General features: G+C 42.4%; 3 protein-coding genes across 3 annotated transcripts; all 3 read left to right on the forward strand.

Annotated features, from left to right (window-relative positions):
• The first annotated feature begins 555 nt into the window (after nt 1–555).
• On the forward strand, nt 556–4012 carry LOC123761242 (cuticle protein 19-like). Its single transcript, XM_045747188.2, has 4 exons — nt 556–714; nt 1977–2069; nt 3515–3652; nt 3755–4012. Exons 1-4 carry the CDS (start codon nt 703–705, stop codon nt 3917–3919), a joined length of 408 nt encoding a protein of 135 aa, XP_045603144.1. The 5' UTR covers nt 556–702; the 3' UTR covers nt 3920–4012.
• An 8316-nt stretch (nt 4013–12328) lies between these two features.
• LOC123761241 (cuticle protein 19-like) lies at nt 12329–14663 on the forward strand. The gene is made up of 4 exons (XM_045747187.2): nt 12329–12372; nt 13915–14007; nt 14158–14295; nt 14398–14663. Exons 1-4 carry the CDS (start codon nt 12361–12363, stop codon nt 14560–14562), a joined length of 408 nt encoding a protein of 135 aa, XP_045603143.1. The 5' UTR covers nt 12329–12360; the 3' UTR covers nt 14563–14663.
• A 405-nt stretch (nt 14664–15068) lies between these two features.
• LOC123761132 (cuticle protein 7-like) lies at nt 15069–22228 on the forward strand. Its single transcript, XM_045747076.2, has 5 exons — nt 15069–15081; nt 17053–17204; nt 18779–18850; nt 19103–19234; nt 21427–22228. Exons 1-5 carry the CDS (start codon nt 15069–15071, stop codon nt 21646–21648), a joined length of 591 nt encoding a protein of 196 aa, XP_045603032.2. The 3' UTR covers nt 21649–22228.
• The last annotated feature ends 1111 nt before the right edge of the window (nt 22229–23339 follow it).

Genomic DNA, 23339 nt, shown 5'->3' on the forward strand with positions numbered 1-23339 from the left:
TTGCATATTGGCTTGGGGACCATTCAAGCTTGTTCGCATATTATATATCGTACTTTGTAGCCAGAACGCACTTCTCGACCAACTATGCAAGGCCCGACTTGCCTAATAAGTCAAGTTTTCCTGAATTTATATGTTTTTTTAATTTTTTTCGTATGAAGTGATAAAACTATCCATTTCGTTATGAGTTAATTTTTTTTAATTTGAGTTGAAACTAACAGATCGCACCTAACCTACCCTATGTTAGTTTTAAATAAAAAAAATTAACTCAAACATAATGAAATGGATAGCTTTATCATTTCATACTAAAAAAAAATAGAATATATAAATTCAGGAAAACTTGGCTTATTAGGCGAATCGGACCTTGCATAGCAGACTGAGAAGTGCGTTCTGGCTACTGTATATATAGGTAATACATATATGTACATAATCACACAACTGCACATAAAAAGAATAAATAAAAGTGAAACGAAAATCTGGAGTGCTTCATAGTATTGCGTAAGTGTCATCATTATTGTGGGTCCCTCGACCCCAGTGAGAGGTAGAGGCTTCCCCCCCAACACCGCCTCAGGGGACGTTTACCTCAAGCTGGCGCCTGTGGAAAGGTCGCCACCACCCACGTATATATATAAGGCCCCCACACACACACACCACAACACATCCCTCTCCACCGCCATTCCTTCACCAGGTCACACAACGCTCGCTATGATCCCCAAGGTGACTAACAAACTTGCTCTATCGCTGATACGTGGAGTATACAAGTTCTCAAAGTTTTACACAAGTTCTCAAAGTTCTACTCCCCCAAGCTGCTACTCGCCCGGCCTAGGGCCAGGCTTGACGCGATAACTTGGTGATATTATCTAGAAACTTTGGGATATTAACTAGAAAACTTACGTGTGTGTGTGTTTGTGTGCAGTTGTTACTCCATGAATATTGGAATATGCAGGGTATGACCTCTGAAAATGGTTTCAGCATGTTCTACTCGAATGGTTGGGAAGATTTAATTCTTGTCGAAGATTGTGTGTGTGTGTGTGTGTGTGTGTGTGTGTGTGTGTATATACTCCCTAATTGTACTCACCTAATTGTGCTTGCGGGGGTTAAGCTCTGGCTCTTTGGTCCCGCCTCTCAACCGTCAATCAACAGGTGTACAGGTTCCTGTGTGTGTGTGTGTGTGTGTGTGTGTGTGTGTGTCCTCGCCTAGTTGTGCTTGCGGGGGTTGAGCTTTGGCTCTTTGGTCCCGCCTCTCAACTGGTGTACAGATTCCTGAGCCTATTGGGCTCTATCACATCTACATTTGAAACTGTATGGAGTCAGCCTCCACCACATCACTGCCTAATGCATTTCACCTGAGTATTCACTTAGTTGTGTTTGCGGGGGTTGAGCTCTGCTCTTTCGGACACACACACACACACACACACACACCCCGAGGCCCCCACGAGTGGGGGCCTCGTAGCCTGGTGGATAGCGCGCAGGACTCGTAATTCTGTTGCGCGGGTTCGATTCCCGCACGAGGCAGAAACAAATGGGCAAAGTTTCTTTCACCCTAAGTGCCCCTGTTACCTAGCAGTAAATAGGTACCTGGGAGTTAGTCAGCTGTCACGGGCTGCTTCCTGGGGTGTGTGTGTGTGTGTGTGTGGTGTGGAAAAAAAAGTAGTTAGTAAACAGTTGATTGACAGTTGAGAGGCGGGCCGAAAGAGCAAAGCTCAACCCCCGTAAAAACACAACTAGTAAACACACACACACACACCACTCTTATTTTCACGACCTGGCATTTTAACAACGATGTTACAACATAACGTGAGAAAAAAAGTTACAATATAATAACGTTCAATAACGTTTCTATACGAATTTCTATTTTGCATAAAGTGAACTGAAAACGAACCGATGAACTTTAGCTAACCATAACCTTTCTTAATACTGTATATATATTGTAGCAGAATGGCCAGGGGACAACTACCCAACTGTTTCTCCCCCCACAGGTGGCCCTGGTTATGGTGGTGGTGGTGGGTATGGGTCTCGCTGCCCCTGAAGACCGCTACGGCGCCCCTGGACCACAACCGGCTTACAACCAGGTCAGTCAACGCCCTTCCTGTTGTTGGAAAACTCTTGGGAAACTCCTCCACTGCGGTGCAGTGCAAAATCGCTTCTGATCGCCGGAGCTATTAGTGCTTGCAACATGCATCTCCACATCTGACAGAGATTTTAAGACACACTCAGGAAGACTTTTTTCAACCTAGTTATCGATCGCAATAATATACGATCAAACTCCAGCTGAGAAAACACTACTAGTTAATTGTCAAATTATCCACAGCTTCCCATTTTCTGTGGAGGATGAAGGCTCTTGGGACGTCTGTTCTTTGCCCTTCTCAACACCGTTCACACTCGCACCAAACACCATCAACCAAACTTGGTAACCAAGACATTCGTTCAAAATCTTGGACGTCTCTATGTTTAGGAATAAAGAAGCACTTCCGTTAACCATTTAAAAATGTAAGTCGCACTGTGAAATCACAACGTGATGAATCTATGAAAACATACTGAGGCCGCACGATGGGAAATCCAGGGACGCAGGTTCGATCTCATTGCACTGTCCCAAAATTAAAGTAATTTTTCCATCTTAGGAAACTGTTGTGACTGCTTATTATATGCGTATTTTAGCCTCTCAACCTGGTGATTTACCTGGAGAGGGATTCTGGGAGTTGTTCTACTCCCCAAGCCCAGTCTGGGCCAGGCATGACTTGTGATAACTTAGTTTAACAAGTTCGTGCTTGGAGCAACCCGCCGGCCCAAACATCCGCTAAAACCCGGCTGGTCCGGCACTTCTTGCAGGAACTAATTGTTTCTTGAAGAAATGCACTTTTGTTTCTGCATTATTTCTTATGCTTGCTGGCAAGGCATTAAATAGCCATGTCCATACAGTGTTAATTGTGCCTGTGACACCTGTAGTCCTCACTGGTTCAATTCTGCGTTTCCTTTCATGTTGTTATTCTGTGCAAATGTATTGACACGTGTAATCTGGTCCAACACCAATGCTTTAACTATGTTTATTCACACTATCCACAGCAGTGTTCTGTTTATATTGCGATTGGACTAATCACCGAGTCCTGGAACCCTCTAGTCCAGTTGTTGTTATCTTTTGGTTCATGGGCCAATGGATCTATCCCTAGTGTGTGTATATGCTTCAAAGTTGCTCTAGTGTGTTTAGGTTCCAGGGATGCTCTAGTGGCTAGAGTAAACTTTGAAAATATACACATGAGAAACTTGTGGAAATGTAAAAACCAGAGAAAATTTGGAACATATGCAACACTAGAGGAACCTTGGAACTTAAACACACTAGAGCAATCTTGGAAAATACTCACTCTGGAGCCAACTTCGAACAAACACACACTACAGCATCCTTGGTATATATACACGCTAGAGGGAGCACCAGTATGTACCGGACCACAGGGTAACATAAGTATGACCCCGAGGCATCTTCTAAAGCAAAACTTTCATATATATAATAATTACCCAACAGGTTGTGATCCCTTACAACTTCGAATACGGCGTCAAGGACGAATATGCCGGCACTGACTTCAGCCAAGCCGAGGAATCTGATGGGAAAACTGTCACTGGTTCCTATACTGTTCAACTTCCCGACGGCCGCAAACAGACGGTAAGTTGACAGAAAACTGTAGTTTAGCGCTGAAATGTCTTCCTGAAGCAACCGAACCGTCTCATTGTGGTTTGTGTCTTATTTTAAACCCAACTGTTTCAGGTAACCTACGTTGCTGACGACTACGGTGGCTACCGGGCTGAGGTCAGTTACTACGGTGAAGCCCAGTACCCCTACGAATACGGTCCCCCCATCACCTTCAAGCCCCAGTACCAGCCCTCGTACCAACCCCAGCCCTCATACCAGCCTGAGCCTGTCTACCAATAGTACCAGATTTAGCATAATCGCCATGCCATAATGTTTATACATTTATATCGACTGCAGGGGGTAACTTATATTTAAGGTTTATATTATTAAATAAATATTCCATTATATAAAGGCCTTGCTTACATATAAATCCTTAAAAGATGCAATCCACAATAGCGTGAGTAAACGAGTGGATTACCTCAATATACAACACTAAAGCTACCTCGGAACTTAAATAGACTTGAGCAATGGAAGTAAGTATATGGAGGAAATCCACTCATATCCATTGAGACTTGAAAACTTCAGGTAAGGTTTGAAATCTCACTTGCAATCCAGTTTAGTACGTCTCGGGTCCTTATTATAAGCATCCATGGTCTCATCAGTAGGACAATGGTCTCCTACTTCTGAGGCCCGAATCCACGATGGTCCTATAGTGATTGAAATAAGTTAATTTGTTTTTCACGATAATCTTGCACTTATAAAACTTCGTGCAAATTATTTAGGTAAAAATTTCTTAGTTCGTGGACGCATTACAGGAAATTTGACAAAAATTATGAATATATATATATATATATATCTGGCGAAAATATATAAAGGAACTTCGTGCTGCAGTGTGATCTGTAGGTATTTATGCATAAAAAACCTTAGGCACCCCAAGCTCTCTATATGTAAACACACTTGAAAACGTAAGCATACAAATTTAACGATAGGATTACAATGTTTACGAACATAAGTGGTCTTGCCATATACTTCTAACAAAGCTTGGGTACCGTGTTTCATAGAAGGTACACATTATAACTATTCGTTGTACCAAGCAGTGGTACTGTCTAACGGCAGGTACACATGATCACAAATCATGATACCAAATAGTGGTACCTCAAGGTGGTACATTACCTACCTAGCATATCACGCTTAACGATATTAAGCAGTGAAACAGCTAAATCAAAATTTCTATTATTGATATATATCATTTGATATTGTTAGCAAGCTGTCACAAACATTTTGTTTGTGACAACTCAAAAATAGAGAACACACAATTTATACTCGGTGACAAAAGTAATCAAAGCAAATTATCAAGTGATTGATCCGTCCTGGATCCTCCCCAAGTGATTGGTCAGTCCTGGACCATTATCAAGTGGAAAGGCACGAATGGTGTTGGGTTAATAGTTTTCTAACCACGATACATTGATTTATCTACACAAAAGACATGTTTGAATAACATAATGACATAAACACTCTAGAACCTGCAACTCTTTACAATTGTCCAATACCAAAATATATCGAGTCTGATGAGTATAACTCAAAGTCTTCCTTATACACTAACACACTAATTAGGGGTAAGTCTACATATGCAGAACTTGCAAGTCTCCCTGCAACACAAGCACTATAACAGGCTGTCTACAAGATATAAACAAGAAATAGCGTCTCAGTTAATAGACTTTCTAAGAAGTAACAAAATATCCCTCCCCCCCTTCCGCCAAGAACCACCTGAGTGGGGTCCTGGGAGTTGTTCTACTTCCCCAAGCCCGACCCTAACTTGAGAGAGCTTGTGCCAATAGACAAGTTTGGAGCAGCACACACATCGACTACAACCCGGGTTGGTCCGGCACTTCTTGCAGGAAACTGTCCAGTTTTTTTTTTCCTTGAAGACATCCACCTTTGTTGCGGCAATATTGATCATGCTTGCTGGATACTGAACAGCCATGGACTTCTGATGTTCAGTATTCTCTGATTGTGGCTATGGCACCCCTACTGACTCCATTCTTCATTTCCTGCCAAGTCGTTCGCTCCAGTATGTTATTTTACTGTGCAAATGTAGGACCTGGTCTTCCAGTATTTGCCATGTATCTACTATTTGATACCTTTCTCGTCTCCTCTCAGAAAGTACATTTTTAGAGCGTTGAGACGGTCCTAATAATTTAAGTGCTTAAGTGCTTTATCGTCTCTATGCAGGCCGTATATGTTCTCTGTATTCCCTCTATTTCAGCAATCTCTACCGTTCTGAAGGGGGGAAAGCGAGTGTCGAGCAGTACTCAAGATGGGACAGCACCAGTGATTTGAATAATATGAGCATTGTGATGGAATACCTGAATTTGAATATTCTCGCAATTTATACATTTTCTAGCTCTTACTATATTTGCCTTGTTATGTTCCCTAAATATTAGGTCGTCAGATACAATTATTCCCAGATCCTTTATATGTTGTCGTCTTATTATGGGCAGATTTGATCGTGTCTTGAACACTGTATTTTGTTTTAGCTCTGAATGTTTTACACACCTAAGTACTTGGAATTTATCACTGTTAAAATCATGTTATTTTCCGCTGCTAAATAGAATACGTCATGTATCAGCTTGCAGTTTTTCAATGTCCTCAACACAAGAACTTTTCATGCTGACTTTATGTCATCTGCAAAAGATGACACGAAGCTATGATTCGTAGTGTTGTCTATATCTGATATGAGAATAAGAAAAAAGCAGTGGTGCAAGGACTGTGCGCTGAGGCACAGAGCTTTCCACTGAGCTTGAACTTGATTATGTTTGATAAACTGTTACCCTTTCCATTCTGTTCGACAAGAAATAGTGTATCTATCGTCATACTTTACCCGTTATTCCTACTGATCTCATTTTATGTGCTATCACTAAATGGTCCCGTTTATCAATGCCTTTGCAAAATCCGTGTATACCACATCAACATTTTTTCTTTTATTGCATCAGAGATTTTGTCAGAGGTCGAGTAACTGCAAAAGACATGATCTTTCCGCTCTAAATTTATGTTGACCTGGGTTGAGGAGGTCACTGTTCTACACGAAACTGGAGATTGGATTCTTAATCCCCTCTTTCCAAAACTGTTATTATGCGTAATGTTTGACTGGCCTATAGTTTTATAGCAAATGCTTTGCTCCTTCATTTGTGTAGGGGATGTATCTGCTGTAAAGGATGTACCGCCCTTGTATCTACTGATCTGATTCTGGTATCTCCCATGTGTCCAAGTGCTCGTGTTACTGGCCCTTTTCACTGCTTTATATAGAATCCCATGAGTTTGGATCTGGGGCTGAGTGCATGGGCATGTTTTCAACTTCTCTATCAAAATCCGCAGCGGTTATGGTGACATCATGTGGAGTGGCAGAGGTTTGAGTACCATTGTTAAAGAAACTGTCTGGATTTTCCACTTTCATGTTGTTAATAGGAGAGCTAAACATAGCCTCATAATGATATTTTATGGTTTAACTGATTCCTTTCTCAACCTCTGAATATGAACCTTCACCTGTAAATATAGGTCAAATGCAGCAGGAGGTTTTTGACTTATTTCGCAAATGTTAAGAAATATTTTGGATTTGTTCTTTATCTCTTGTGTGGTTTCCTGTTCTAACTTCATTCCTTCAGTTTGGTATGACTGATTCAGCTTATGCTTTTTTTGAGGGGGGGATAGGTGGGGGGATGGGGGAGCAGGGGACTGTCGTGTCGTCTGATTAAGCATTTCTGTATTTTTTTGTACATCTGAAGTGTCGTCTACATTTTCTTTCTAGCCTCGTCCTCTTTCTGACTTAAGCAGACTTGGTGTTGTTCTGCCATCAATTGTTCTATTACTTGTGTGGGAGTTTTCTTACTAATGGTTCCCATTGAATGTTTGCAAGTTCATGTTTATATTTTGTCCCAGTCAATCTTAGAAGTATTAAAATTTAATTTAATGAATAATCCCCTCTTGCTTGATTACTTTTTTAGGGAACTATTAGGATTATTGCTGTTAGTCTGCACTTCGATGAGCGAGTGATCACAGTACGTGATCACAGTACGTGTGTACTGTGTAGCACATGTGTAATGTGTACGTGTGTAGCACAGCACACAGTACATACCTTAGATTGTAATGTCCCTAATTATTTTTTCACTGTCATCATCAGACCTTAGAGTATTTTCATTCGTAGTTGGCTCCGTTTTCAGCTGGTTGAGTGAAAATGTGTCACAGAATCTCAGTAGTTCTCTGACCTGTGACTGGTTATTTCCTGGTATAATATTATTGTTAGCTATTCGCCATCTTGGACTGTGCAGGTTGAAGTCCCCCTAGATAATACTTGGCATGGGGGCAGATTATTTAGGCTATTCCCTGTTACTTATCTACTCTGACTCCTTCCACCGTTGTATATAGCGGCTTGTGTACGATAATAATAATTAGGTTTATCTTGAATCTCAGATACCGCTGATACACCAGGAAAGATGAATCTCTCAGATACCTAAGAATACAGTAGATCGTGTAAGGAAAGTGAGTCTCCCACATGTGTAAGGATACAGTAGTACATACATATAAATGTTCAATTGAGCAAGGTTGTATTGATCCTCAATTGAAAGATTCATTTCAGAAAATTAATGAGCAATAAGAGCATAACCAGTCGTCAAAATGTTCAGATGAAAATTTTATTTAAAAATTTAATTCAAATTTGAAAACATTTCAATTAAAAAATAGTGTATGTATATTAGTTTATTTTTAATTTTCGTTATTTTCAATACTAAAAAGTTGCCAGATTTTACAAGATTTAACAAATACATTAAAATTTCTCTCCTGTAAATTTGACACTAAAAATTAATTTTGAAAATAAATTTACAAATTTAGCCAGCGTGGAGAGATTAAGCCACAAAAGTTACTAGCCAAAAGAAACAAAGTTGCTGAACTAACTTCAGTGTTCAAAACCCTATCTTCAGTTACCAAATTTCTGCTATATATAAATACCGCTTGAATGCAATCTAAAATTTATATTCATGGTTCGGGTATTTTTTTGTTTAGGGTTTATATTTTCGGAATTATATATGCATTGAAAGTTGGACTGAAATAATCCACTTCAAAATCTACTTTACATTAAGAAGAACTTGAAGTTGAATTTTTCAGAATAATATTCATAACCTAAATGTAACAAAAATTGATTCATTAAAGGTATTCAGTACACTGATTACATTTAATTAAATTTACGAGCGCAATTGTACAGTTACAGAGGAAGCTTTCTTCATCACACTGTTATATATACAGGTCCTGTATATGTATTGTGTAAGCATGAGTCTCTCGGGAAGGTAGAGGCGAAGAGTGAACTATGAGAGTGTGTACTCATTATTGGTGCTTGCGGAGGGATGGGTCGGCTCTTTGCTCCCGCCTCTCAACTCTCAATCATTTGGTGTACAGCTTCCTAACCCTATTCTACATTTGAAACTGTGTATGGAGTCTGCCTCCACCACATCACTGCTTAGTGCTTTTCATTTGTTAATTACTGACAAATTTCTTTCTAATGTCTCTTTGGCTAATTTGGGTACTCAGTTTCCACCCGTGTCCCCTTGTGCGAGTACCACCCATGTTAAATAATCAGTCTTTATCTACGTACCCTGTCAATTCCCCTAAGAATTTTGTATAAAGACTCCACACTGGAGCCGCATAGTCTACGATTGCTCTGACATATATGATATACAAGGTTCTGAATATTTATTTGCACATATTCCAAGAAGCCGTTCTTATGTTAGCCAGACTCGACCTCGGTATATAGGCAGGTCCTAATCAATAATGCATAATCTAGTGGATATGTCGAAGAGGTCACTACAAGAAAGGTGAGCCGCCATGCTACCTATGATGAGCGGCCTATAACACATTACTGGTCCCTTCTCAGAATATTTTAATATTCTTCAGGAGCTTCTTTTCAACAGCCCACAACAATTAAGAAAGAATCCTGAAAGACATTACTGATAGCAACATGACCCCCTCTACCGACACAAACCTGAAGACTGAATTAATATATACTTTAAGAACAAAAAGAGCACCAACTTCCTTATGAAATACTCTGCCGACGCTAAAACAAAACCCCTTGAAAGAGACGAATGTCGTATATACCTTCACATGCGCACTTGGGGACCGTCAGCCACAATCATCTCGATCAGCATATAGGCACGACAACAGCTCTTCCAAAGCGCCTGACAATGCACAAATACCGAGGTCCCATCTACACACACAACCAGAGATATCCTGCCCAGTAACACTTAAATAATAGACAGATACATCGACCATCTTAGACTGGACATTACCGAGGCACTGCACATCAACAATCCCAGCCACTAACAGCCAGCCGACACCCGGTTACCGTATGTCATCTTCCAGACCAAGACGGAACATCCACATAGCGCCAGCCATCACTGGTAAGCTGCAGTGGACCTATGAGGGCCATAGTGAGGTGCTTTACCTCACTGTGGGGCCTATGAGGACCATAGTGAGGTGCTTTACCTCACTGGGCCTATGAGGACCATAGTGAAGTGCTTCACCTCACTCTCGGTTATATATTCGGCTGGTCAACTACATGTATCTCTTACTGAAAATGTAAAAAGAACTTTGGAGTTATTTTTTCAACTTCCTTCCCAAGTGAAGAAAAATAGGCTCGACCGATTTAATGGTCTGAAGTCAATGCCAGAGACAAAAGATGATAATAGGGAGCAATTTTGCTCTAAGATAAACAAAATACATGTCCTAAATAGTACCGTGAATCAAGAGGGTTATGAACAGCTGGTAAGTGACCCGACCTAGGTTGGCCAGTGGCCACAGACCAAACACTCAACTAAGATAACCAGAACCTGGCTTCAAAGTTTTGTTTCATAACTATGACCCCTCGTTAGGTTACAGACTTACATGGGCAGTTCAATCCTCTTCCAATCACCACTGCCCGTTATTCTATACTATAGAGGCATGTCAAACTGAGGGTCCCTCTAGGGCCAGATGGGTCACATTTGCGTTGGCATGAGAGTCTTTTCTGAAGATTTTAAACTTTCTGAAATTCGTAAAGTTTAAATGACCAAATTAAAGTATCCTCTGTGCGGGCCGCGCAAATAAATCAGAGTATAGAGTATATTTGACCCTTTGCAGATATATTGACAAAGTGATTTTAATTTAAAACACTACCATCACTCCCTAAGTTATCAGACCGTAAAATAACATTTGACTAGTCAGACAGACCTTCTCCACGAGTGTAAAGAATACTTTCCTCTGCTTCAATATTCCACAAGAAGAACGTAGTATACCTGGGGGAAGTTACTGTCGTGCCCGAAGCCAGACAAGTGTACCTGGCTGGGGGTGTGTTCACGTGTACCGTGCCTGGCCGGGGGTGTCACTCCGGTAGTTACCCAACACTGCTGGCGGGAGGAGTGAGGTCTTTAGTTCTTGATGCCCCGGTTACTATAGCCTTGTTGTACCCGTCGCGTAATAGTTCAACTTTCATGAGTTAACCGAAATCATGAGTTAACCGAAACGTCGTCGTCCCTTCAACTTCTAGTGTGTGGTCTGGTCAACATCAACTTAACCGAAATCGTTTTGTTCCTGGACTGTGTTTAGGACTACTTGCTGGGTGGTACATTGGGTACCTCAATGTATAAGCCCTAACCACCTCGACCATAAGATGCTCAAAAGAAATGCAATCTGGGATTCAACTGAATGCTCATCATGGCTTCTAATGACTGTCTCATTATTATATTTGCTTGTGGCCTCCATGGACAGGGGTTTCAGATCTATTAGACGACATGTAGTGAGCCACTGAGCACAATATTATCAATGCACAGGAAAACTGAGAGTAATAATTCAAAGAGAAAAAATAATGTTCACACCTATTTCAAAACTTACTGTTTCCATAACTGTTACACTTATTCTGAATAAATAAAAGTTATGTAACATACTGCAATTTAAAAATAAAAAATGTAAATGAATTTAAGTGCATATTGCTAAATTAAAATCAACTACATTTAATTAATTTATTGATTACCAGTGTTTTTGGTGTATTAATAAAACTGCTCATCATCTAAGTGACAAAATAATCTATTTAATCTTGTCTGTCGATTTTTTGCGTTAATTTTTGTATGGATATTTTTGATATGGATACCGTTCCAGCCGCCGGTTGTCAAATACACCAACACATAACCTATATATGTCCTATATCAACACTACCTGCAACATTATGATCTGAGTTTTGCTGTTACAACCTGCTCGTTTAGTTCATTCTATTTTCTTAATAACCGTCTGACTCAGTCAAACATCTCTATGGAGTGAAGGTGAGAGAGAGAGAGAGAGAGAGAGAGAGAGAGAGAGAGAGAGAGAGAGAGAGAGAGAGAGAGAGAGAGAGAGAGAGAGAGAGAGAGAGAGAGAGAGAGAGTGAGAGAGAGTGAGAGAGAGAGAGAGAGAGAGAGAGAGAGAGAGAGAGAGAGAGAGAGAGAGAGAGAGAGAGAGAGAGAGAGAGAGAGAGAGAGAGAGAGAGAGAGAGTAAGAGAGAGAGAGAGAGAGAGAGAGAGAGAGAGAGAGAGTAAGAGAGAGAGTGAGAGAGAGAGAGAGAGTGAGAGAGTGAGAGAGTGAGAGGGAGGTGGGGGGGGTGGTAGCCGCCACTATATAAGCCAGCAGCCCCAACACTGTACCATCAGTCGCCTCTCCACCGCCACACCCTCAACAGACTATATCACACGATGATCCCCAAGGTGAATTACCGCTTCTTTTATCACTGACCAGAAAATGATGAATGCAACTCATGCTCTATAATGAATGTACTCGCAAAATTGTGCCTGCAGGATCGAGCTTTAGCTCTAGGACCTCGCAAGTATTTGTGCAATTGGAATATTCGTTTCATAATTATGGTTTTAGTCATAGTTTTTTGAAGGGACACGAAAGTTTCATTAACACTGTAGTAACACACATGAATTGATGGCTCAGACCTGATGGCTCTATAATTCCAATGGCTTCCATATTTAAATGTAAACACATGTATGGTAAGTATACTCAGAGTTTGGAATCACAGTTTACACTGTTTCATTTGACGTTCTATTCACGTCTCTCACCCCCAGGGTTCTCCTCACAGTTCTGTATCTCGTCTGGGACTCACCCTTGAGCACAGTGAATAACTCGTGACTGGATCTTCAAGTCATGCCGTTATGTTTAGCTATTTCTTGTGCTGACTATTTCTACCCCATTTATTATCTCAGTTGTTGTAAGGATCACAGGGACGACGTGTCGTGACTGCATACACATCAATAACATTCTCATAACGTTTTGTTGTAACGTTATAACGTTGTTAGAACGTTGCATCTAAGTACCAATAGTGAAAATAACGATGTTGTGTTTGTTTTCTCTTCCAGCGTTTTGAGGTGATTACTATATCATTCCTTGAATACAAACCCTCTCGGTTCTGGGGCCAGTTCTGAGTAAATTACAGGACTACGTTAAAACTACAGGACCTTTTTTGTGTATGGTTTCTACTCAGAAGCTGCATATTCTAGTATTGATCTGACATACGTTGCGTACAAGAATATGAAGGCTTCGTTCTTTTCTGGTTTAGGTAAATATAGTGTTTCTGGCTTTAGTCTCCTGTCTTCTGTCCAAATTCTCATTACCTTACATTAATATAGGCTGACGTCAACCATCATAGTTACAACATAATGAAATCACAATAACGTGATATATCTCTGCCATACTGAAGCTGAACGATGAGGGGTTCGATCCTATTGTAGAACACTTCATCATAGTCACAAGTAGAAAGTACAACATATATGATAACAATCATTGAGCTATATTTGTATTTTGTTGGTGTGGGTATTTACTACTTGCATTGTGACTCTCTGTTCCTGTGGGATCGAGATGTTAGCTCTTGGGCCCCGCCTTTCTAACCGTCGGTTGTTTAATGTACCAACTCTTAACCTCTTTTCCTCCATCATATCTACTACATATATTTCAAACACACACACACACACACAATTTTGTACGTGGTGATCATGTCTCTCCTAACATGTGTCTTCCAGAGACGTGAGGTTTAATTCCGGTAGCCTTTCCTCGTAAATCACACCTCTCAGCTCTGGGACAAGTCTGGTGGCATACCTCTAAATCTTCTCTAACTTCGTCTTGTGTTTAACTAGGTATGGGACTCCAGGCTGGAGCTGCATATTCCAGTGAATGTGTGACTGGAAACTAAACACGAGAGGAAACATTAAAGCAGGAAACCCTTAATGACCCAACTGTCTCCCCCACAGGTGGCCCTGGTTATGGTGGTGGTGGTGGGCATGTCTCTCGCCGCCCCTGAAGACCGCTACGGTGCCCCTGGACCACAACCGGCTTACAACCAGGTCAGTCAACATCCTTTTTTCTCATTTAACACACAATATAAAAGTTTATAACTCCATAAAACAATTTGCTGTTGTTCATAAAGCACTGACACATGTAACGAATATTTAATGCTTGGATAACTATGGTAAATTCTGTGACTTGCCCAATAGGTTGTAATTCCCTACAACTTCGAGTATGGCGTCAAGGACGAATATGCCGGCACTGACTTCAGCCAAGCCGAGGAATCTGATGGGAAAACTGTCACTGGTTCCTATACTGTTCAACTTCCCGACGGCCGCAAACAGACGGTAAGTTGACAGAAAACTGTAGTTTAGCGCTGAAATGTCTTCCTGAAGCAACCGAACCGTCTCATTGTGGTTTGTGTCTTATTTTAAACCCAACTGTTTCAGGTAACCTACGTTGCTGACGACTACGGTGGCTACCGGGCTGAGGTCAGTTATTACGGTGAAGCCCAGTACCCCTACGAATACGGTCCCCCCATCACCTTCAAGCCCCAGTACCAGCCCTCGTACCAACCCCAGCCCTCATACCAGCCAGAACCTGTCTATCAATAACACAGTTATCAATATAGTCTTGATATCAAATCATATATACCATCATCTTCGACTTCATGGCAAATTTATATTTAATATTAAATAAAATCCTATACCATTAATTCAAATACTTTCTTATAAATGAATCCTTTACATAAGAACGTATGAAACTGCAGAAGGCCTACTGGCCCATACGAGGCAGCTCCTATTTGTATCCACCCAAACACTGGTGACACACGTACATCAGCCCTACGTGGGTGTCGCAGCACCAGTGGACGGTGGTAGCAGGTGTAGGTGGGTGTGGAGTCATGTGCCTCGCGCTGTAGGGATCTGTAACAGCTTAGACTACTCGGTAGATTGCAACTGTGAATATTAACACAATATTTTGTTTAGCTAATTGATTTTATTCTAATATTGCCTATGATCAATATAAGATTACTTTCTTCATAAATGTAACTTGGACTAAGAATTACAAAAGTAGTAAATAACTTTTTAAAACGTAATAAAATCTAATCCTGTAATGAACAATGGTGGAGATCTGTAGGTAATTCTCCCAATAACTGTAAATAATATACTGAAAGACCTCGAGCTCTTTCCTTGTTTATAGTTATACTGGAATACTTATTATACTGCTACTCCACACTGGTAGGCTTCCATGCTGGACCAACCAGGTTGTAGTGGCCATATGGGGCCTGCGGGCCTGTTGGACCAAGTCATCAAGCCTGGTCCGAGGCCAGGCTTGGAGAGTAGAACTCCCAGAACCTACTTCAGGTATAGTCTACCCCAAGACTTTCAGCCAGTTCCCACTACTCTTTTACAGGTGTAGCTAATGATATATATAATTCTCACCTGTATTTCTGGAAGCATTGAGGGTTTGAGGGATTTTCCATAGTGTGTGTTTTACTGGTGGGTGTGGGAAGTTAATGTTCTCTAGGCCTAGGAAAATGTCAGCCTCAAAGGGGAATATAAATGTACAGAAATAATCGGTTAACAGTTAAAGCCTAAAATGAAAACAACTGGCTCTGAATCATTTGTTTAGAAGGTTCTTGTTATACAGAACATCAGTGTCTGTGTAGCTGTGACAGTTACTTAAGTATGTTCTTTACAAACAAGTTCTTCCAGCATAGCTTTTTTTTGTTTCATTGATATCAATCTAGAACGCAAGATCCATATATTATAACGAGAAATATAAATAACGATGATAAGCACAAACCCCGAACCCTGCAACCTGTCCTTCAAAGAATGTCGCTTTTAGATCGTATGCGTTACACGAGGCCAAATATTGTCGTACTACAAAATGAAAGCGGCTCGCGAAAGTGACGTACTGTCCCGTTTTCTGTTTTGGGTCCTCTGGTAGGTTAGGAGAGGACACTTTAAATTGATCGTTTTCTTGACGTTGGGAACATTAGGAGAACGTCCTGCGAACCAAAGACTCAGAACTCCCCGCGCGCATCCTTCCATTTTGCAATACAATCCTCAGGCAATTTTATTGGCCTGGCGAACATTCATTCCACAGTCAGTTGAAAATGGAAAGTCTTTACAGCGGGCGCCGCAGCCATTTGACGACTAATGGAAACAATTAATTCAAATCCACGCTGTCACTCACGAGAGTGCCGTGGAAGAGACATTGTGGGTTAGAAATAAAGTGCTTTCATCAACCAGTGAATGGCTGTGGTTCAAACCTTAAGGACATCTTCTCTCCTGACGTGGGGAGTTTCCAGGGAAATGTATATGTCAGAGATGTGATGTTTACCAGCTGGTCCAGCCGCTTGTGAGTACACATGACTCTCATATCCACATGTGTAAGAACATAAGAATGACGGTAACTGAAGAATGCCTATATTGGCCCATAGGAGGCGGCTCCTGTTTATAGCCACCCAATCTCATTTATATGCTCGAAACCTTCTTAGTTGTGGATTATTTCCAGCTTGCTTAAATGTTTTTTAAACGGGCCTTCACGATGGGGCGGCATACTGTAAAACATTTGTGTGTGTGTGTGTGTGTGTGTGTGTGTGTGTGTGTGTGTGTGTGTGTGTGTGTGTGTGTGTGTGTGTGTGTGTGAGAGAGAGAGAGAGAGAGAGAGAGAGAGAGAGAGAGAGAGAGAGATAGAGAGAGAGAGAGAGAGAGAGAGAGAGAGAGAGAGAGAGAGAGAGAGAGAGAGAGAGAGAGAGAGAGAGAGAGAGATAGAGAGAGAGAGAGAGAGATAGAGAGAGAGAGAGAGAGAGAGAGAGAGAGAGAGAGAGAGAGAGAGAGAGAGAGAGAGAGAGAGAGAGAGAGAGAGAGAGAGAGAGAGACAGACAGAGAGAGAGAGTGAGAGAGAGAGGGGGACACACACACACACACACGGGGGGGGGGGGGGGGAAAGAGAGAAAATCGGTCGTATTCAATTTTTGATATACTTCAGACCCGTGTCAAAGTTTTACTATCTGGCTTTACGAATTAGCATGAATATGCGCAACGAAAGAATTCTGATTGTATCAAGTATGTTTGGTACAAGTCATATTCCAACAGGTTCAGAAATTCCTGCATGTGAACACATTCGCCCCCAAGGAGAATTTGATCACCAGGGAACATATATTTCTACCACAGTTACAGGATCCGAATGCATCATTATCGTCCGGTGGTTGAATGTGTTGGGTGACCTCACTCTCTCGTCACGTAAGGTTTGTTTGGTTGCTGTGGAGGGGTCCTCGCCTAGTTGTACTTGCAGGGTTGAACACCAGCTCTTCAGTCCCACCTTTCGACCATCAGTATAGTTCAATGCATTGCCTCTTTTCACTAATTTTTTTCTTGTCATATTGGCATTTAAAGCTGCACTGGCTCCAACAACTTTCTCCATGTAGTCTGTTTCATTCACGATTCTAAGACCGCAAAAGTTCTTCCGCACATCTCATGACTCATCTGTCCTTCTAATATAAAATTATGCCCTTTCATTCTACTGTTTCCTCACTGAATATTTCTTTTATATATGTATATTATATATACTGTGTCACTCTCCTCAGTATCCTGTCTGTCCTATTACTTCTTTTCCCCTCTGTAGTGAGGTGCAATTTTTCATTCTTTCTTCACAGCTCCCTTAGCTCAGGAACAAGAATGATTGCATAGATGTTTTAAAGTTTTGTGTTTCTTTTAAGTAGGGAAGGGGGGTTCCATGCTGGGGCAGCGTACTCAGCAATGAGTCCCACGAAGGATGAATATTGCGCTCAGAAAGGATCTTTGTCCAGGTTCCTGAAGGATAACCGAACGTTTACCAGTGCGACATATGCAGCTGTCTTTATTCTGTTGATGTGTGACTGGTGTTAGTTCTCCAGTTACTTCCACTCCAAAATCTCTCTCTCGTTTTCTGAAGTGCGAAGTTGCCTTCCCTCCATCCTGTACTGTACGTGATGCCTTCGTGGGCCAGTTCGTATCCTCGTAACCTTGCATTTGTCAGGGTTAGTCTGTTAGCCATTTCTTAAGCCATCTAACGAGTTGTCTACTTCATTTTGCAATGCATTTCTGTTTCAATTCGCATTAACTTAGCATTAGTAAGCATCGATATGAGTGAGATTACTGCCTCTGTTAGATTGTTGACATACATTAGAAACTGGATGGGCCCTAGCACCGACCCCTTGAGGTATTCCACTCGTTACTTCTCGCCTGTCTAACAGCTTTCCTCTTACTATGCCTCTTTGCATTCTTCCTGAAAGGTACTCCTTCACTTCATTACAATTTTCTTTTTCAAGTTTGCACAAGAGTCGCTTGTGAGGAACAGTGGTGGTAGGTGAGAAAGTTCTGTCAAGAACACCCTGGTGCCTCAGTGTGTTGGGCTGTTGTAGTGTGTTGATGGTGAGAGCTGGTCGTGTCAGGGCCACCCTGATGTCTCAGTATAAAGCCATGACAGATGGCTAGTCTGACATCAGTTACTCTACAACCTCCCCGCTCAACATGTACATGAAGGTAGCGTCAATCTTTTAAGGTTCATCGCGCCAGTTCTTAAACATGAACATTGGATCAGTCCAAAATATATATTGCTATTAACTTACATCATCTCGGCCTCCAATTTTGTCCTAGTCTCGAAAATTACATTAAAAGTAAATTACATTTAGACATTCAAAATAAGTTAAATTATAAAACAACCGCCGTTTCATTACAAATATATTCATAAATATTTATATGCTGGTTATTTTGAAAGATTTCTTTGAAATGGATTCGAGTACAAATCACACAGGACTTTATAATACCTTGCACGCTACAGATGTCCCTGGTGGTGGTGGTGGTGGTGACAGCTGTGGGCCTCGTCCACGCCTCTCCAACACCCGGATATGAAGTAATTGCTCAACTTTTTTGTTAACTCTTTTAATCGTAACTCTGAACAGTGCAATTCCCAAAATACTAATTTACTACCTAATATGAACCTCTAGAGGGTTTTAAGGACACATATATAGTTTAGTGAACACTAAAGAAAGTATTCTTTAGTGCTAAATATAGTCCAGGACTAAAGTCAACTCTCAGTGTATACACACACTCAGAAGTGTGACACACTCTAGTAAACACTTCATAATAGTGACACTGTCCTCAGGTGGCCAGACCGTACAACCATGGAGCCCAGGATGACAGTGCCGGCAACGACATCAGTCAATATGAAGCATCTGATGGTGACACTATCACGGGCTCCTACACCATCAACCTCCCCGACGGACGCAAGCAAACGGTAAGGTCACTATGTCTCTATATACGTCACACACACAGTACAATAACGTGATATATTTGTGTACAAATTATTGAAGCAGGACGACGAGACGGAACAGGCGTCCAGGATCGTCCCCTGGACGCCTGTCCCCTGGACGCCTGTCCCATGGACGCCTGTCCCCTGGACGCCTGTCTCCTGGACGCCTGTCCCCTGGACGCCTGTCTCCTGGACGCCTGTCCCCTGGACGCCTGTCCCCTGGAAGCCTGTCCCCTGGACGCCTGTCCCCTGGACGCCTGTCCCCTGGACGCCTGTCCCCTGGACGCCTGTCCCCTGGACGCCTGTCTCCTGGACGCCTGTCCCCTGGACGCCTGTCCCCTGGACGCCTGTCCCCTGGACGCCTGTCCCCTGGACCTGTCCCCTGGACCTGTCCCCTGGACGCCTGTCCCCTGGACGCCTGTCTCCTGGACGCCTGTCCCCTGGACGCCTGTCCCCTGGACGCCTGTCCCCTGGACGCCTGTCCCCTGGACGCCTGTCCCCTGGACGCCTGCCCCCTGGACGCCTGTCTCCTGGACGCCTGTCTCCTGGACGCCTGTCCCCTGAACGCCTGTCCCCTGGACGCCTGTCCCCTGGACGCCTGTCCCCTGGACCTGTCCCCTGGACCTGTCCCCTGGACGCCTGTCCCCTGGACGCCTGTCCCCTGGACGCCTGTCCCCTGGACCTGTCCCCTGGACGTCCCCCTCCCAGCGTCCTGTTTCAAAGATTTCCTCCACAGAACACAATACACAACTAACCTTAACGTGCCAGATCTAAATATCATTGCGCTTTATCTTGCCCTTGGTAGCGGCCACTTAGTATATGCAGCGTAGTTTTGGTCGCCGGAATATATAATAAAAATAAATTCACTTTAACGAATATAGAAAAAAAGAAAAACAATGCGAATCCCAGGAATTAGAAACCATCCTTATCTTGAGGTTATCTTGAGATGATTTCGGGGCATAGTGTCCCCGCGGCCCGGTCCTCGACCAGGCCTCCTTTTTGTTACACACTCCCAGGAAGCAGCCGTAGCAGCTGTCTAACTCCGCAGGTACATATTTACTGCTAGGTAAACAGGAGCATCAGGATGAAAGAAAATATGCGCATTTGTTTCAGCCTCCGTCGGGGATCGAACCCGAAACCTTAGAACAACGAATCCCGAGCGCTGTCCACTCAGCCGTCAGACCTTTAATTTGACAAAGCTAATCCCAGAAATTAGAAATCTTCCTTAATTTGACAGATACAAAAATTAACTTACATTCTCTAGAAAGACGAAGAATACGGGGTAATATGGCTGAATTATATGAATGGATGAAATTAAAATAGACCTTGAAACAATGGATATAAATTTCGTGAAGTTTAGATGCAGTTAAAACCTGGGTAAATACTGGGTTTGGAAAAAGGATTGTTGAGTCATGGAACAAATTACCGAGTAACATAATAATGGGCTCGAGGGGGTGTTTCAAGCGTAACTATTTGTTCACTTTTGTATACCCCTAACATATATACATGTTAGCTTGGGTGTGTGTGTATATATATTAATATACACACACACACACACAAACACACACACACACACACACACACACACACACACACACACACACGCACGCACGCACGCACACACACACACACACACACACACACACACACACACACACGCACGCACGCACGCACACACACACACACACACACACACACACACGCACGCACACACACACACACACACACACACACACACACACACACACACACGAGGGGACATGGGTGGAAACTGGAAACTCAGATGAGTCACAGAGATGTTAGGAAGTTTTCTTTTAGCGTGAGAGTAGTAGAAAAATGGAATGCACTTGGGGAACAGGTTGTGGAAGCAAATACTATTCATACTTTTAAAACTAGGTATGATAGGGAAATGGGACAGGAGTCATTGCTGTAAACAACCGATAGCTAGAAAGGCGGGATCCAAGAGTCAATGCTCGATCCTGCAAGCATATATAGGTGAGTACATATAGGTGAGTACATACACACACACGTGTTTCATCGCATGGATCATTAGGCCTCCCACAATTTCCCTTTTTCTTTGTGTTCTTATTTCAAGCCAAATGTCTAATACAACTGATTTGTGGTATAAAAGAACACTCGAGTAAAAGGTAAAATAACTGCTTTATTGCATTCGACAGGTGAAGTACGTGGCCGACTACGGTGGCTACCACGCCGAGGTCAGTTACTACGGTGAAGCCCAGTACCCCCACCAGTACGGTCCCCCCATCACCTTCAAGCCCCAGTACCAGCCCCAGCCCTCATACCAGCCCCAGCCCTCATACCAGCCCCAGCCCTCATACCAGCCCCAGCCCTCATACCAGCCCCAGCCCTCATACCAGCCCCAGCCCTCATACCTTTAGATCCTAACTAAACATATCTTTGATGTTCCGTGTGGTTGGGAACCATTACGTCACTGTCCTCCTATCCCATCCCTTGTCCTCTTATCCCATTCCCCGCCCTCTTATCCCGTTTCCTGTCCTTATATCCCATCTGTCTTCATATTCCATCTGTCCTCATATGCCATCTATCTGTCCTCATATGCCATCTATCTGTCCCTCATATGCCATCTATCTGTCCTCATATGCCATCTATCTGTCCTCATATGCCATCTATCTGTCCTCATATGCCATCTATCTGTCCTCATATGCCATCTATCTGTCCTCATATGCCATCTATCTGTCCTCATATGCCATCTATCTGTCCTCATATGCCATCTATCTGTCCTCATATGCCATCTATCTGTCCTCATATGCCATCTATCTGTCCTCATATCCCATCTATCTGTCCTCATATCCCATCTATCTGTCCTCATATGCCATCTATCTGTCCTCATATGCCATATATCTGTCCTCATACCCCATCTATCTGTCCTCATATGCCATCTATCTGTCCTCATTTCCCATCTGTCCTCCTATCCCATCTCATACCCCGGATCTTGTCTTCACATCCCCCCTTTCCAAGTGCTAGCCATACTGCACAAGCGGTTTCACCTGACGACACGTGAGCTGCACTCGGCACATACCACAACCCTCTGCTAGCTTCCACCCCAACAACATCTACGTGTGAACTCTGCTGTGTTGTGATTTTAATAAAGAGAAAAATCTTTGAAAAAACTTTGAATTTTCCTCATTTAGCATCTCCGAGAAAGTTGACTTAAGCTTATTCGCATCAATTTGCAAACACAGGTGTGAGCACTACAACAGGTAAGATGCTGCGAGGAAATCTTCGTCTCCATGGAAACCGCTTCACAGCATCTTCCACGTGCATTTGTTTATTTGCATGTCATTTAATATATAAACACTTAAAACCGTTTCTTCAATATATTTAAAAGGACTTATGAAGGCCAATTTCGGTTCAGTCATTTTCAACAGAAGCTACTTGAAGGAGGCCTACCTGTTTATCATTCCGAGGATCAGCGTCCCCACGGCCCGGTCTCTGATCAGGTCTCCTTGTTGGTAGCCTGGTCAATCAGCCTGTTTATGCAACTGCTCGTAGTTTGACGTATGACCCACAGCCTTGTTGATCAGGAATCCTTTGGAGGTGTTTAACAAGTTATTTCTTGAACACCGTGAGAGGTTAGTCAGTTATGCCCCTTATGATTAGAGGGAGAGTGTTGAACAGTCTCGGGCCTCTGGTGTTGATAGTTCTCTCTCAGCGTACCTATTGTTCCTCTGCTTTTCAACGGAGCAATGTAGCACATCCTGCCATGCCTTCTGGTCTCATGTGGAGTTATTTCAGTGTATAAGTTTGGAACCAGTCTCTCTATTATTATCAAAATTTATAATATTTTGTATCTCTCTCCTTCGCTCTGGAGAATAAAAAAGATTTAAAATTATTAAGCGGTAAAAATAACTTAAATGTTTTGCATAGTGGATTCGGACAGTAAAAGATCTCTTGATATCCTCCAGGTCAGCAATTTTTCCAGCTTTGAAAGGGGCTGTTAGTGGGCAACAATATTCCAACATCGAGAACACAAAAGTCTCAAAAAGAATCATTGGGACAGCATCTCTTGATTGAATGGTTTGAAGTGTGTAATCAACATTATATATTA

This window comes from Procambarus clarkii, chromosome 41 (assembly GCF_040958095.1).
Source record: "Procambarus clarkii isolate CNS0578487 chromosome 41, FALCON_Pclarkii_2.0, whole genome shotgun sequence".
Lineage (NCBI taxonomy): Eukaryota > Metazoa > Arthropoda > Malacostraca > Decapoda > Cambaridae > Procambarus > Procambarus clarkii.

Coding starts and splice junctions, on each gene's coding strand:
- LOC123761132 (XM_045747076.2), top strand. Junction 18,851..19,102: donor CTCCAACACCCGGATATGAA/GTAATTGCTCAA, acceptor CACTGTCCTCAG/GTGGCCAGACCGTACAACCA. Junction 19,235..21,426: donor CCGACGGACGCAAGCAAACG/GTAAGGTCACTA, acceptor TGCATTCGACAG/GTGAAGTACGTGGCCGACTA.
- LOC123761242 (XM_045747188.2), top strand. Junction 2,070..3,514: donor CACAACCGGCTTACAACCAG/GTCAGTCAACGC, acceptor ATTACCCAACAG/GTTGTGATCCCTTACAACTT. Junction 3,653..3,754: donor CCGACGGCCGCAAACAGACG/GTAAGTTGACAG, acceptor CAACTGTTTCAG/GTAACCTACGTTGCTGACGA.
- LOC123761241 (XM_045747187.2), top strand. Junction 14,008..14,157: donor CACAACCGGCTTACAACCAG/GTCAGTCAACAT, acceptor CTTGCCCAATAG/GTTGTAATTCCCTACAACTT. Junction 14,296..14,397: donor CCGACGGCCGCAAACAGACG/GTAAGTTGACAG, acceptor CAACTGTTTCAG/GTAACCTACGTTGCTGACGA.